The sequence below is a fragment of the Camelus dromedarius genome, chromosome X (assembly GCF_036321535.1).
Source record: "Camelus dromedarius isolate mCamDro1 chromosome X, mCamDro1.pat, whole genome shotgun sequence".
NCBI classification, from domain to species: domain Eukaryota; kingdom Metazoa; phylum Chordata; class Mammalia; order Artiodactyla; family Camelidae; genus Camelus; species Camelus dromedarius.
In genome coordinates this window covers 978,004-991,487 of record NC_087472.1, presented here as the reverse complement: position 1 = coordinate 991,487, position 13,484 = coordinate 978,004, and the positions used below count along the sequence as shown (strand labels likewise).

General features: G+C 42.3%; 1 protein-coding gene across 1 annotated transcript; it reads left to right on the top strand.

The window, feature by feature from the left end:
* The first annotated feature begins 1,888 nt into the window (after positions 1–1,888).
* LOC105087104 (olfactory receptor 7G3) lies at positions 1,889–3,234 on the top strand. The gene is made up of 3 exons (XM_031446194.2): positions 1,889–2,378; positions 2,560–2,720; positions 3,070–3,234. Exons 1-3 carry the CDS (start codon positions 1,889–1,891, stop codon positions 3,232–3,234), a joined length of 816 nt encoding a protein of 271 aa, XP_031302054.2.
* The last annotated feature ends 10,250 nt before the right edge of the window (positions 3,235–13,484 follow it).

Below are 13,484 nucleotides of genomic sequence, written 5' to 3'. Positions count from 1 at the left end.
TCTACTGCTTTTAAGTCACCCTTTCTTGCTTGGTTGCTGGGAACACTTGATGAGTTTTATGAGTTCTGACAGCATTGACTCTGACCATCTTTGCTAACTTTTTCACTGTCTCTGTGGAGGGACAGGCCCTTGGAGCTCCCAACTTCTGCTGCTTTTGCTGAAGTCCTTCTTGGGCTTTCTTTTTCAAGAGGAGAGGAAAGACTGTGCTGAAGAGTAGCCCTGGGAGCGAGGAGAGGCCACTGACCCTGCCTTCGGACCCTGAGGTACATGGGGGGCGAGAAGAAAAGACAGCCTACCTTGGAGAGAACTGCGAGAAGGTAGTGTCCTCAGGGTACAGAGCCAAGCCTCCTTTATGGTGGAAGGTAGAGGGACTGCTTTGAGAAGAGACCGATTACAAATTAAGAGTTCCAGAGGGCCCAGTGAAGGTTGCGGTCTGAGGGGAGAGGCCAGGATGAGGCAGCTGGGTTGGGGGGAAGGATGTCCAGGCTCTGGTGCTTTGAGATGAGGCTTTGATTCCAGTCTCACTAAGGGTTTTAAATATCAAGTAGGAATGCCAGATTTGACAAGTGCCATTTTAGCATCCATTACATGTATTACAAAGTCTTGTCTTTCTGTCAGCTTGTGTGATTGTTTGCCTTGATAGATGTCATAATGTCAATTATTCATAGATTCCTATTTGATGCCTTAACCCTTCAATATACTGCTGGGCTGGATTTGAATGTAGTGAAGATTTTTGCCTCATTATTCTTTTGTGTGTATGCTGCTGTTACCCAATTTTAATTTCAGAGTTATGCTAGCTTGAGGCCATGCTGACTCAGTGGTGAGCCAGAGAAATGTCATTCCTTCCCTTGTAAACTTTTACTATTTGAGTAAGGGGTTAGCGGGTTGACAATCTGACAAATTAAAAGAATTTCCTCTTAAAGTCATCTGGGTTAAAAGCATGTGGTTTATTTTTGGTGGAGGTCCATAGAATCTTCTTCAGTTTCTTCCAGGAATGTTTATCTATTCATCATCACCTCTTCTCGGGTCAATCTTTTAAAATCAGATTTTACTACGTTTTCTGCCTCATCTGAATTTGAGATTTTTGAGTGTAGATCTGTCTATCTAGTGGAATCCTACTAGCCTTTGTGGATTCCATGACGTGAGCTTGAGAAGGAGAGACAGACACAGGGACATGACGCCTTAGATGAGCCCTCACGTGAGAAGGCCTCATGAGCCTTGAACCCTAACTGTGCTTGTGCCTCAAACTCAGCCCATCACGGAGGCCTCCTGAAAGACACATTAACGTCCATGGATTATCATTTGGGAAACTGACACGTGTTTATCGTTGAAAAAGGATGCAGGTATAGACGTCACGCCCCAGAGATAGCCACTGTTGGTTAGCGTTTTCGTGACCATCTTTTCGTGCGTCTTTCTGTGCATATGTACATGTGAGCACGTATGTCTCTGTCTATGTCTACGAAGTAGATGTGTCTAAGTGCGCGCGCACACACACAGAATTTTGCCTAATGGTCTTCGCCCAGACTCTCACGCGGATGAAATTAAAAGGCCCACAGGGGTCCAACCAATGCACAAGTCAACCCACTTCCACCCACTCTCCCCAAACCAGGCCCTATCTTTTCAGTTCTCTTGGTCTTCTCTGCCTGGTGTTCCTTTCCTCCTGGGGAAGCAGGCGGGGCTCCCGCCCTGAGGGAGAGCTTCCACTCCGCCCTCCTGCACTCTGTGGTGACCAGGCAGAGCCACAAGTCAGTCTTGTCCTTCCTACCCCAGGTTGGCGTTCCGCCCCGAAACGTCACAAAGGACGATTTCAGCGGTGCTGAAGGTCCCCAGGTTGCCCCTGTCTTGCTGGCACACGTGTTTCCAGTGCCTGTTTGCAGAAGCCAGCAGCATGGTGAAAGGCAACCTGAGTGTCACCCCAGAGTTTCTCCTCCTGGGACTGTCAGAGGTGCCTGAACACCAGCCCTTCCTCTTCTGTCTGTTCCTGACCATGTACCTGGTCGCCGTAGTGGGGAACCTGCTCATTGTCCTGGCCAACAGCGCCACCTCCACCCTCCACATCCCCATGTACTTCCTCATAGCCAGCCTGTCCTGCGTTGATGTCTGCTTCACCTCTGTCACTGTACCAAAGATGCTGCTAAACATGCACGCCCAGAGCCAATCCATCTCCTACGGCCGGTGCCTCGCCCAGATGTATTTTCTCATCTTGTTTCTAGAACTGGACAATGTCCTCTTGGCACTGATGGCGTATGACCGATTTCTGGCCATATGTCACCCTCTTCACTACACCACCACCATGAGCCCCAAGTTCTGCATCATGTCAGTGTCCGTGGCTCTGATTGTCACAAATGTCTATCCCCTGGTCCACACCCTCCTGATGAGTACGCTGTCATTCTGTGCAAGTGTCAGAATCCACCACATTTTCTGTGAGCTCTACGCACTGTGAAGCTCTCCTGCTCAGATACCCACACCAGTGAGCTGGTCGTCTACACCATGGGGAGCTTTCTTTTTGTCTGTCCCTTCCTCTTTCTCTCTCTCTCTCCTACGTACGCATTTTCTCAGCCATCCAAAGGCTGCGTTCTTCCCGGGGCAAGCTGAAAGCCTTTTCCACGTGCAGTTCCCACCTGGCTGTGGTGTCACTATTCTATGGGACCCTCTTCGGGGTGTATCTGCGCCCTTCCTCCTCCTACACAGCCGAGGACTCGGCGGCCACGGTGCTTGCTGTACGTGCTCGTGGCCCCCATGCTCAACCCCTTCATTTACAGTCTCAGGAATAAAGACATGAAGGGGGCCCTGAGGCACCTCCTGAGCTGGAGGAAGGGCTGGTCTTGGTGACGGTGGGACAGAGATGCCCTGTCTCCTCCTTGCCTTCGGGTTGGAGGGGACTGTCCCTGAGACGGAAGTCTCAGGTGTCCAGCGCCCCCCGAGTCTCTGCTGTCCTCACGTGCATCTGCTCACCAACCAGCCCTCCCTGCGTGACTCTGCTGTGCCAGGCCATGGTGGGGGGTGGGGGAGGGGGCAGCTCGCTTGCGTGAAGACTCGGTTTTCAATTCACTCTATACGTCTTTCTAGATCTATCCAAACCCCGACTGCCCCGTGCAGTTTTACTGCGAGTGGAATGAAACACAAGTAACGGGGCATGTTTTGTGCCGGGCACCGCTTTCAGGGGGCGTATGCAATTATTCAGTGTCCCAAACATTCTGTGATGGAGACGCTGCCATCGTCCGCGTCTTCTAGATGAGGGACGTCGTCAGAGAAGTGGCAGCATTCTCGCTTCGGCTTGGGTGGGACTGGTTTGTTGGATGGAACTGAAGAGGTTCCTGTCGCTCTCAAGAGAACAAAATCTGCAATTGGAGGCTGTCGCCAGTAGGTGGCAGTACATGCACGGGCACGGGCTGTGACGCCCCCAGGAGGCTTGGGAGCTGCGGGGAGAGAGATGGGTGGGGTGCCCCTTCCGACTCCGGCGTGGGTCGTGGTGGGTCAACACACTGCCCGGGCCACAGACATCCCCGCCGACGTCACAGAGTACACTCCCAGTGCAGGCGAAGGCACTGCGTTCACCGCCATTTCTCGACTGGTGCGGGTGACAAGAACTGCAACTGTGTGGCCGAGAGTCTTTTCCAGGATGGACACAGCCATCGTCCGTCCCACGTGCTCTGCTACAAGATGGGCTTTTCCCGCCTCCTCTTGAGAGGTGGGGGTCTGTATCCCCGACGCCCGAATCTGGGCTGGCCTGTGCCTGCTTGCTCCCGTGGAGTAGAGAGGAAGAGATGCCGTGTGACTTCCAAGGCTGAGTCATGGAAGGCGGTGCAGCTTCAGGACTGTTCCCTGGACGAGGTGCTCTGGGATCCCTGAGCTGCCTGTAAGAGGAGGCAGCGTCCGAAGGTCGCAATGATGCGAGGAAACCAAGCTCCTTGGAGGGGCCACGTGGAGGTGCGCTGGTCCACAGAGCCCAGCCTTCCAGTTGTCCCAGCCAGATGGGGGACAGGTGGGTGAGGGGGCCCTCGGAGGATTCTGGCCCCCACCTGCTTGAGTCTTCCCAGCCGAGGCCCCAGACATCACCGAGCGGAGAAACCAGGTGCCTAGTTTGCCCTGTCCCAACTCCTGACCCGCAGGGTCTGTGTGCACAATAAATTGGTGTGGTTATGATACAAAGATACAATAAAAATCAATACGGTTTAGGCATGAGAGAGAGGGTGAAAACTAAATATTTAAAAAGCAAATCAATTTTGACTCCAGATAAAATGAGACAATTTCTAGGAGTATCTTAATTTCCAAAATTGACTTAAGAAGAGATAGATAGCTTCTTGACGCCAGTACTAAAGGGAAAATTTGAAAGGTGGCCAAAGATTTAATCCAAGGAGAAAGAGAGATCGAGTCCAGTTTATTTGATCAAAACTTCAAGAAGCAAAATATTCCCATGTTATTGAAAAGGTTAAAGAACATGGAAAAGATATCAAGTATACCAATTTAATCTTTAAAATCAATATGACTGACATCAATCTGGAAACGAACATTGCACATGTGCTTGCACACACATTCACATACAGAGAGAAAAAGAATCAGAGACCAAAAAAATCACCTGTTAAAAGACTATCACACCATGACTTACTACTCGCTTTGCCTTTTTTTAGCACTTACCGATACTTGAAATTTATATATATATACAAATATAATGTTTTTAATATATATATATATAATTTTAAGCTCTTTTTTCCTTTATCCATGAGTCCGGAGATTTTTTTCTGTCCTATTCATGTGACATTAGTAGGTGTTCAGTAAATATGGTTTGAATGAAGGACTGAAAGAATGTAATTCACTACACCGATATGTTGATTAATACGTATGTGAGGTGGTTACATATTTATCTTAACTGATTTTTCATTGATAATGATAATCAATCATTAATTGATTCTCTTTGTAAATTATCAACAGCAATGCAATAGAAAGTGGACAAGGAAGTGAACAGAAACTCACAGAAAAAGAAATACAAGTGGTTTTTAAACATAAGAAGAGAGAATCAATGTCATTCATAATTTGAGAAATACAAATTAAACTCACACTGAAATTCCCCTTTTCAACTCTCAGACACCAAAATCCAAAAAGATATAAAAATAATTTCCTGAAAAAAGACTCCAGACTTGCAGCGTTTTATGGGAAAGTTCTACTTTTTAATGTTCATGGAATATACACATACCATAATATGGTGTAGTCCAAAGATGGAAAACTCACACATTTTTAAGAAGCTGCTATGACCCTGATCCCGAATCATCTTCCAAAAAACAGAGAGGAAACCTATGAGATGTGGCCAAAGTCATATTCATAGGAGAAATAACAACCTTAAAAGGACTCAGTATAAATTGGTGTAGTATGGCAATTCTTGGCGGCTCCTAGGTATCTTCATTGGTGAGATCTGGCTTATAATAGCCTTTATAATAAACAAGGAATTGTAAGTGTGTTCCTAAGTTCTGTGAGCCATTCTAGCGAAATATGGAAACTGGGAAGGGGATCATGGGAACCACCTACTGACAGCCAGTTTGTCAGAAGCATAGAGGGCCCCTGAGACTTGCAAGTGGCATCTAAAGTGGGGGACAGCCTTGAGGGACTGAGCTTTTAACATGTAAGGTCTGAGCCTCTGGTAATCTAGGCTTCTATGAGAAAAATCTTCAAAATCTGCACATATATTTATCAGTTTCAGCCCTCTTCTTTATTTGTAGATCCAAATCCATATCTGGTATGTATTACTTTACTTCAACCTGAAGAACTTCCAGTAACATTTCTTAAGGTTAAGTTCAGTTGGTGAAAACTCTCTGATTTTGTTTTTTGTTTCTGAAAATGTCTGTGTTCCTTCTTTATTTCTGAAATATATTTTCACAGGATGTAAAACTCTAGATTGACAGTTTTGTCTGTTTCAGCACTGTACAAATTTTATTAGTATCTTCTGGTTTTCATAATTTCTGGCAAAAAGACTATAGTAATTCTTTTTTTAAGCTGTGCAATTTTTTATTAAGATATAATTGACAGCTAACATTATATTAGTTTCAGGTGCCAACATAATGATTCAATATCTGTATATATTGTGAAACTTTCTAATATACAATACAGTACTATTAACTCTAGCCACCACGCTGCACATTAGGTCCCTAGGTCTTATTTATTTTATAGCTGGAAGTCTGTACCTTTGGACCACCTTTGCCCATTTTGCCCACCCTCCATCCCCTGCCTTTGGCAACCACCAATCTGTACCTATGAATTCAGTTTTTGTTTGTTTGTTTTAAGATTCCAGGTGTAAGTCAGATCATATGGCATTTATCTTTCTCTGTCTGATTTAGTGGGGATAAATACCCAGAGGTGGGATTGCTGGATCATGTGGTAGTCCTATTTTTGCTTTTTTTAGGAACCTCCATACTGTTTTCCATAGTGGCTGCACCAATTTACATTTCCACGAACAATGCACGAGAGTTCCCTTTTCTCCACACCCTCACTAATCTTTGTTATTTCTTGTCTCTTTGATAATTGCCATTCTAATAGGGATGAAGTGATGTCTCATTGTGCTTTTGAGCTGCATGTCCAGGGTAATTAGTGATGCTGAGCATCTTTTGTATGTCCCCGTTGGCCATTTACACGTATTCCTTGGAAAGATGTCTATTCAGGTCCTCTGCCCATTTAAAAAAATCAGACTGTTGTCTCGCTATTGAGCTGTAGGAATTCCTTCTGTATTTTGTACATGAACCCCTTATCAGATTTGCAAGTGTCGTCTCCCACTCAGTAGGTTGCCTTTTCACTTTGGTGATGCTTCCTTTGCCATGCAGAAGCTTTTAATTTAACACAGTCCCAGTTTATGTTTGCTTTTGTTGTCTTTGGTTTTGGTGTCAAATCTAAAAGAAAAAAAAAAACTATTTCACCAAGGCTGATGTCAAGGAGCTTACTGCCTATGTTTTCTTCTAGGAGTTTCATGGTTTTAAGTCCTACATGCAAGTCTCAATCCATTTTGAGTTAGAAAGAATTTAAATGTAGCTAGTGTTCTACAGCCCTTGTATATCATGAGGGAGAGAAAAGATACTGGTTATCTTTAGACTTAGAAAAGTGAAATATGCATGTAATAATCTCTAGGGAAAGAAACTTAAAACTAGGAGGGAAAACTGTGTACTTACAAACTAATTAAAAAAATGAAAATATAAAACATACTACATCCAGGAACATCCATGTTGCTGCAAATGGCGTTATGTTGTCGGGTTTTATGGCTGAGTAGTATTCCACTGTATAAATACACCACTTCTTCTTTATCCAGTCATCCGTCGATGGACATTTAGGCTGTTTCCATGTCTTGGCTACTGTAAATAGTGCTGCTATGAACATTGGGGTGCAGGTGTCATCCTGAAGTAGGGTTCCTTCTGGATATATGCCCAGGAGCGGGACTCCTGGGTCGTACGGTAAGTCTATTCCTAGTCTTTTGAGGAATCTCCATACTGTTTTCCACAGTGGCTGCACCAAACTGCATTCCCACCAGCAGTGTAGGAGGGTTCCCCTTTCTCCACAGCCTCTCCAGCAAAATTTGTCATTTGTGGACTTTCGAATGATGGCCATTCTGACTGGTGCGAGGTGATACCTCATTGTAGTTTTGATGTGCATTTCTCCGATAGTTAGTGATCTTGAGCATTTTTTCATGTGCCTATTGGTCATTTGTATTTCTTCCTTGGAGAATTGCTTGTTTAGGTCTTCTGCCCATTTTTGGATTGGGTTGTTTGTTCTTTTCTTATTATGTCGTATGAGCTGCTTATATATTCTGGAGATCAAGCCTTTGTCGGTTTCACCGTTTGCAAAACTTTTCTCCCATTCTGTAGGTTGTTGTTTTGTTTTGCTTATGGTTTCCTTTGCTGTGCAGAAGCTTGTAAGTTTCATTAGGTCCCATTTGTTTATTCTTGCTTTTATTTCTATTGCTGTGGTAGACTGCCCTAGGAGAACATCCAAAAGAAATGTAGAACAGTTGTGACAAATAGAAAACCAAAATAAGGTGGTAAGATGCAAATGCAAATATGTCAGTAATTATGTTAATTGTATGGTCTCATTCATCTAGTTGAAAGGCAAATATTGCTATTCAGGATTAAAAATTCCAACCACATGCTCTTTACCAGAAATGTCTAAAATATAAATAAATTTTGAAAGCAGAGGGATTGAAAAAACAAAGAAATTCTAACCAAAAGAAAAATAATAGAATGATAATATATCAAACAAACTAGATTTCAAGGCAAAAAGCAGTAGATGGCGCATCTCTGACTCTAAGGTCCATGAGGACAGACTTGTTTTCTGCTTGTTTCACTGCACCTAGAGCAGTGCCTGGCGTGTAATACATGCTCAATAAATACCTGTGCCTAAATGAACGGATGACCTTCATCCTGATAAAGTATTAATTCACCAGGAGGACATGACTGTCTGAAATGAGTGTGTGCCTAATAACACACCTTCAAAATATGTAAAACAAAAATTGACAGAACTATAGACAGAAAAAGATAAATCCACTATTAGAGTGAGAGATTTACCACCTCTATCTGGTGGTCCACGAAAGGATCAGACTGGGGGGAGGGTGTAGCTCAAGTGGTAAAGTGCGTGCTCAGCATGCATAAGGTCCTGGGCTCAATCCCCAGGACCTCTTCCAATAATAAGGAAATAAATAAACCTCATTACCTCCCCCCCCAAACCTAAATAAATAAATCACTCTACAAAAAATTTTTTAAAAATTAATTTAAAAAAAAGATCAGACAAAACAATCAATAGGATACAGGTTCTTGAGAAGAGACCATAAGAGGCAAGGCTGAAAATAGGAAGAACAGTTGGGATGCTTTACAAAAGTCCAGATGAAAGATGGTGATGTCTTGGGCTGTGGTGGTAATAGTAGAGATGGTAATAAGTGTGGAAATTCTGGCTATGTTTTAAAGATAGAAAAAACAGAATTTGCTGGTGGCTTAGATGGATTCTGGGAGAAAGAAAGGATTGAAACATAATTTCAGGGATTTAGACCTGAGCAACTAGGTGACTGGTATTGCATTTATTGAGACTGAGGTAAATGAGGAATCAGGAGGTTTTGACAAGGGCTGTGCTGGTAGGTCAAGAGATGGGTTTTGGGCACATCTCAAGATTGATGTGTCTATGAGCTATCCCAAGCAGGGATGTGAAGCCACAAGTTGGCTATTTAAACCTGGAATTCAGAGAAGAGTCTGGGAACCAAGATATAAAGGTGGGAGTCATCACCATGTAGACGGCATTTGAAGTCATGGGAGTGGATGAGAGAAGATGGAGAAGCGAGACAAAGACTGCCAACTTTGTGAGGGGAATTCAGTGAGGGGAGGTCTTTATGACAGGGGGGAGAAGCAATCGTGTTCTGAGGCAAGGTGCAGTATGGAAGCCCTTTGTTAGCGGAGGTGAGGGAAACAAGGCGTTTGTGAGGGGACAGATGGAAGTAAAGAACACTGGGAGCGGTGTAAGGGGCGTAGTTTGGTGAAGTGAGGCGAGAGAGAGAAGACCACTGTGAAGAGAGAAGGAGCAAAGGTCTCTGTGAAGGGAGCTGATGGAACAAAGGATTTTGTCAGGCGAGATGAGAAATAGAAGGATGTTCTGAGGGAAAGTGAGGGGTGTTATTTCTTTGTGAGTGGAGAGGAGGGAGGGAAGTCCTTTGTGAGGGGAGGGGAGATGGAAAGAATGTTTGAGGTAGATTCAGGATGATGCCTATGAGAGAGGAGGTGAAGGAAAGAAGGTCTTTGTGAGAGAGGTGAGGGATCCAGTCTAAGAGAGCTGGACACCTTATGTCTTATTTCACTGATAAAAAAAAAAAAAAGAAAAAGACAAGCAATAAGAACAGACTATGCAGCTCCAATCAAAAGACTAAAGTTGCATCCAAAAAAATAAAATGCTTAAATCTGACCGAGGAAGTGAAAGACTTATACATGGAAAACTACAAAACATTGACTAAGGAAATTAAAGATGACTTAAAGAAATGGAAAGACACCCCATGTTCTTGGATTGGAAGAATTAGTATTGTTTTTTAAAAAATTACTGAGTTATAGTTGATTTACAATGTTGTGTCAATTTCTGGTGTACAGCACAATTCTTCAGTCATACGTGAATATACATAAATTCATTTTCGTATTCTTTTCCACCATGAGCAACTGCAAGATATTGAATACACTTCCCTGTGCTACACAGTATAAACTTTTAAAATCTATTTTCAGTATCTGCAAATCTCAAACTCCAAGTTTATCCCTTCCCACCCCCCTCCCTCCTGGCAACCACAAGTTTGTATTCTATGTCTGTGAGTCTGTTTCTGTTTTATATGTAAGTTCATTTATCTCATTTTTTTTAGATTCCACATATGAGTGATATCATATGGTATTTTTCTTTCTCTTTCTGGCTTACTAAACTTAGAATGACATTCTCCACGGCATCCATGTTGCTGCAAATGGCATTATGTTGGGGTTTTTTTAATGGCTGAGTAGTATTCCATTGCATAAATATACCACAACTTCTTTATCCAGTCATCGGTCGATGGACATTTAGGTTGTTTCCATGTCTTGGCTATTGTAAATAGTGTTGCTATGAGTTAATACTGTTAAAATGGCCATACTACCCAAAGCAAGCTACAGATTTAATGTGCTCCTTATCAAATTACCCATGACATTTTTCACAGAACTAGAACAAATAATCCTAAAATTTATATGGAATCACAAAAGGCCCAGAATTGCCAAAGCATTACTGAAGAAAAAGAATAAAGCTGGGGGAATAACCCTCCCAGACTTCAGACACTACTACAGAGCTACAGTAATCAAAACAGCATTGTACTGGTACAGAAACAGACTTTTGGATCAATGGAACAGAATAAGGGCCCCAGAAATAAATCTACAGACTTTTGGTCAGTGAGTCTTTGACAAAGGAGGCAAGAATATACAATGGAGTAAAGACAATCTCTTCAGCAAATGGTGTTGGGAAAACTGGATAGCAGCATGTAGATCAATGAAGTTAGAACACTCCCTCACACCCTACACAAAAATGAACTAAAAATGGTTTAAAGACTTAAATATAGGACATGATAAACCTCCTAGAAGAAAACACAGGCAAAACATTCTCTGTCATAAATCTTAGCAATGTTCTCCTACGACAATCTACCCAGACAATAGAAATAAAAGCAAAAATAAACAAATGAGACATAATTAAACTTATAAGCTTTCGCACAGTAAAGAAAATCATAAGCAAAACAAAAAGACAACCTACAGAATGGGAGAAATTTTTGCAAAAGATATGAGACTGACAAGGGCTTAATTTCCAGAATATATGAACAGCTCGTACAACTTAATTAGAAAAAAACAAACAACCCAATCCAAAAATGGACAGAAGATCTAAACAAGCTATTCTCCAATGAAGACATACAAATGACCAATAGGCACATGAAAAAATGATCAATATTGCTAATTATCAAAGAAATGCAAATCAAAACTACAATGAGGTATCACCTCACACCAGTCAGAATGGCCGTCATTCAGAAGTCCACAAATGATAACTGCTGGAGAGGGTGTGGAGAAAGGGGAACCCTCCTACACTGCTGGTGGGAATGCAGTTTGGTGCAGCCGTTACGGAAAACAGAATGGGGATTCCTCGAAAAACTAAAAATAGACTTAACCATATGATCCAGCAATCCCATCCCTGGGCATATACCCAAAAGGAACTCTAATTCGAAAAGATACATGCACCCCAACATTCATAGAAGCACTATTTACGATAGCCAAGACATGGAAACAACCTACATGTCCATCGACGGACGACTGGATGAAGAAGATGTGGTATATTTATGCAATGGAATACTACTCAGCCATAAAAATTAGTAAAATAAAATAATGCCATTTGCAGAAACATGGATGGATCTGGAGGTCGTCATTCTAAGTGAAGTAAGCCGGAAAGAGAAAGGAAGTACCATATGAGATACTTACATGTGGAATCTAAGAAAAAGACAAATGAACTTATTTATAAAACAGAAACAGACTTACACAGACAACAAACCTACGGTTTCCAAAGGGGAAAGGTGGGGGGAGGGATAAATTAGGAGTTTGGGATTAACAGACACACTCTACTATATATAAAATAGATAAACAACAAGGACCTACTGTCTAGCACAGGGAACTATCTTCAATATCTTGCAATAACCCATAACGGAAAAGAATCTGAAAAAAAATGTATGTATATATACGTATAACTGAATGACTTTACTGTACACCAGAAACTAACATTGTAAATCAACTGTACTTCAATAAAAAAAGGGAAAAAACCTCACTCAGAATCTATTCTAACAAAGTTAGATAGACGTACATAAGCACACAACTATATCCGTGGTTTAATTTCTACTTCAAAGGCTACCACCGAGTTCTTCGAGGCCTAGTGCAAATCTCTTTGTGTTTCTTTATACTCGTTCCCTAAGGTACAAAACGGGGATTGTAGCACCTACTACCGATGAGAACAGCAAAATAAATGGCCTCCTTATGTATGTTCAAAATACGGTCATTATCAAATTGGGTGGGAAAAAAACCTGAGAAGGGGGTATGTTGTGTCAGTTAAAAGAGTGGTTCAGGGTGTGCCAGCGTTGGTCATAAACAATAATGAATGGTTATTTACTCCTTAGAGCTTATGGAAGGTAGCAGAAGCAAACTGGCCTGCAGTTACCTATGGCAGCTACATTATACAAACACTGAAGTCACCTTTAAAAAAAGTCTAAATAAGAATCTGCATTTCCAAAACGCTCCTCTAACCTGGCCCAGTAAATTAAGTCAAAACCGATGGTATGAAGTAATGTTGGTCACACCCTCCTCCCCCCTACCCTAAATCCAACTGTTTCATTTTAAGAGAAACATTTGGCCTAGGTTGACTCAAATCTTTGAAAACAATGATTAAAGATTTCTAGAACGTACACTCTGTCTTCCATGAAAAGAATCACTCTAAAATGTGTACTACTTTTAAACAATTTATTCCCTTCCTTGTTGAATTGAAAATAAACAGTGGACACAATTATGTACTCGAACTTGATAGAAATTGTTCTGCCCTTTTTTCCTTCAAAATCACCAGTGTCTCCTCTTGATCTGAATGTTCATTTTCTTTATCAGACTTGTAATTAAAATTTTTTTTTGTTTTTGAAGGGAAGTAATTAGGTTCATTTACTTATTTATTTAATGGAGGTGCCAGGGCTTGAACCCAGGACCTCCTGCGTGCCAAGCACGTGCTCTACCACTGAGCTATACCCTGCCCCCGGAATGTTCATTTTACTATCTAGCCTAAAGTCCATCAGATGCAAGTTAAGTATAAAATTACAGAAGCTCAGCATTAGAAAGGATTTTAAGGGTCATCTAGTCCTGTCTCTTCTATGATTTACACCTCTCTCTTGAACATTCCTGCAAAGCGGTGTTGGAACGATGCCAATAGCCCACAGGAAGTCCATCCCAACTTCAACCAGG

Excerpts from the sequence above, each read along its gene's own strand:
- LOC105087104 (XM_031446194.2), top strand. The coding sequence starts at position 1,889 with ATGGTGAAAGGCAACCTGAGTGTCACCCCAGAGTTTCTCCTCCTGGGA. Across the intron at positions 2,379-2,559 it reads GGTCCACACCCTCCTGATGA|CCATCCAAAGGCTGCGTTCT; the intron begins GTACGCTGTCAT and ends GCATTTTCTCAG. Across the intron at positions 2,721-3,069 it reads CGGCGGCCACGGTGCTTGCT|ATCTATCCAAACCCCGACTG; the intron begins GTACGTGCTCGT and ends ACGTCTTTCTAG.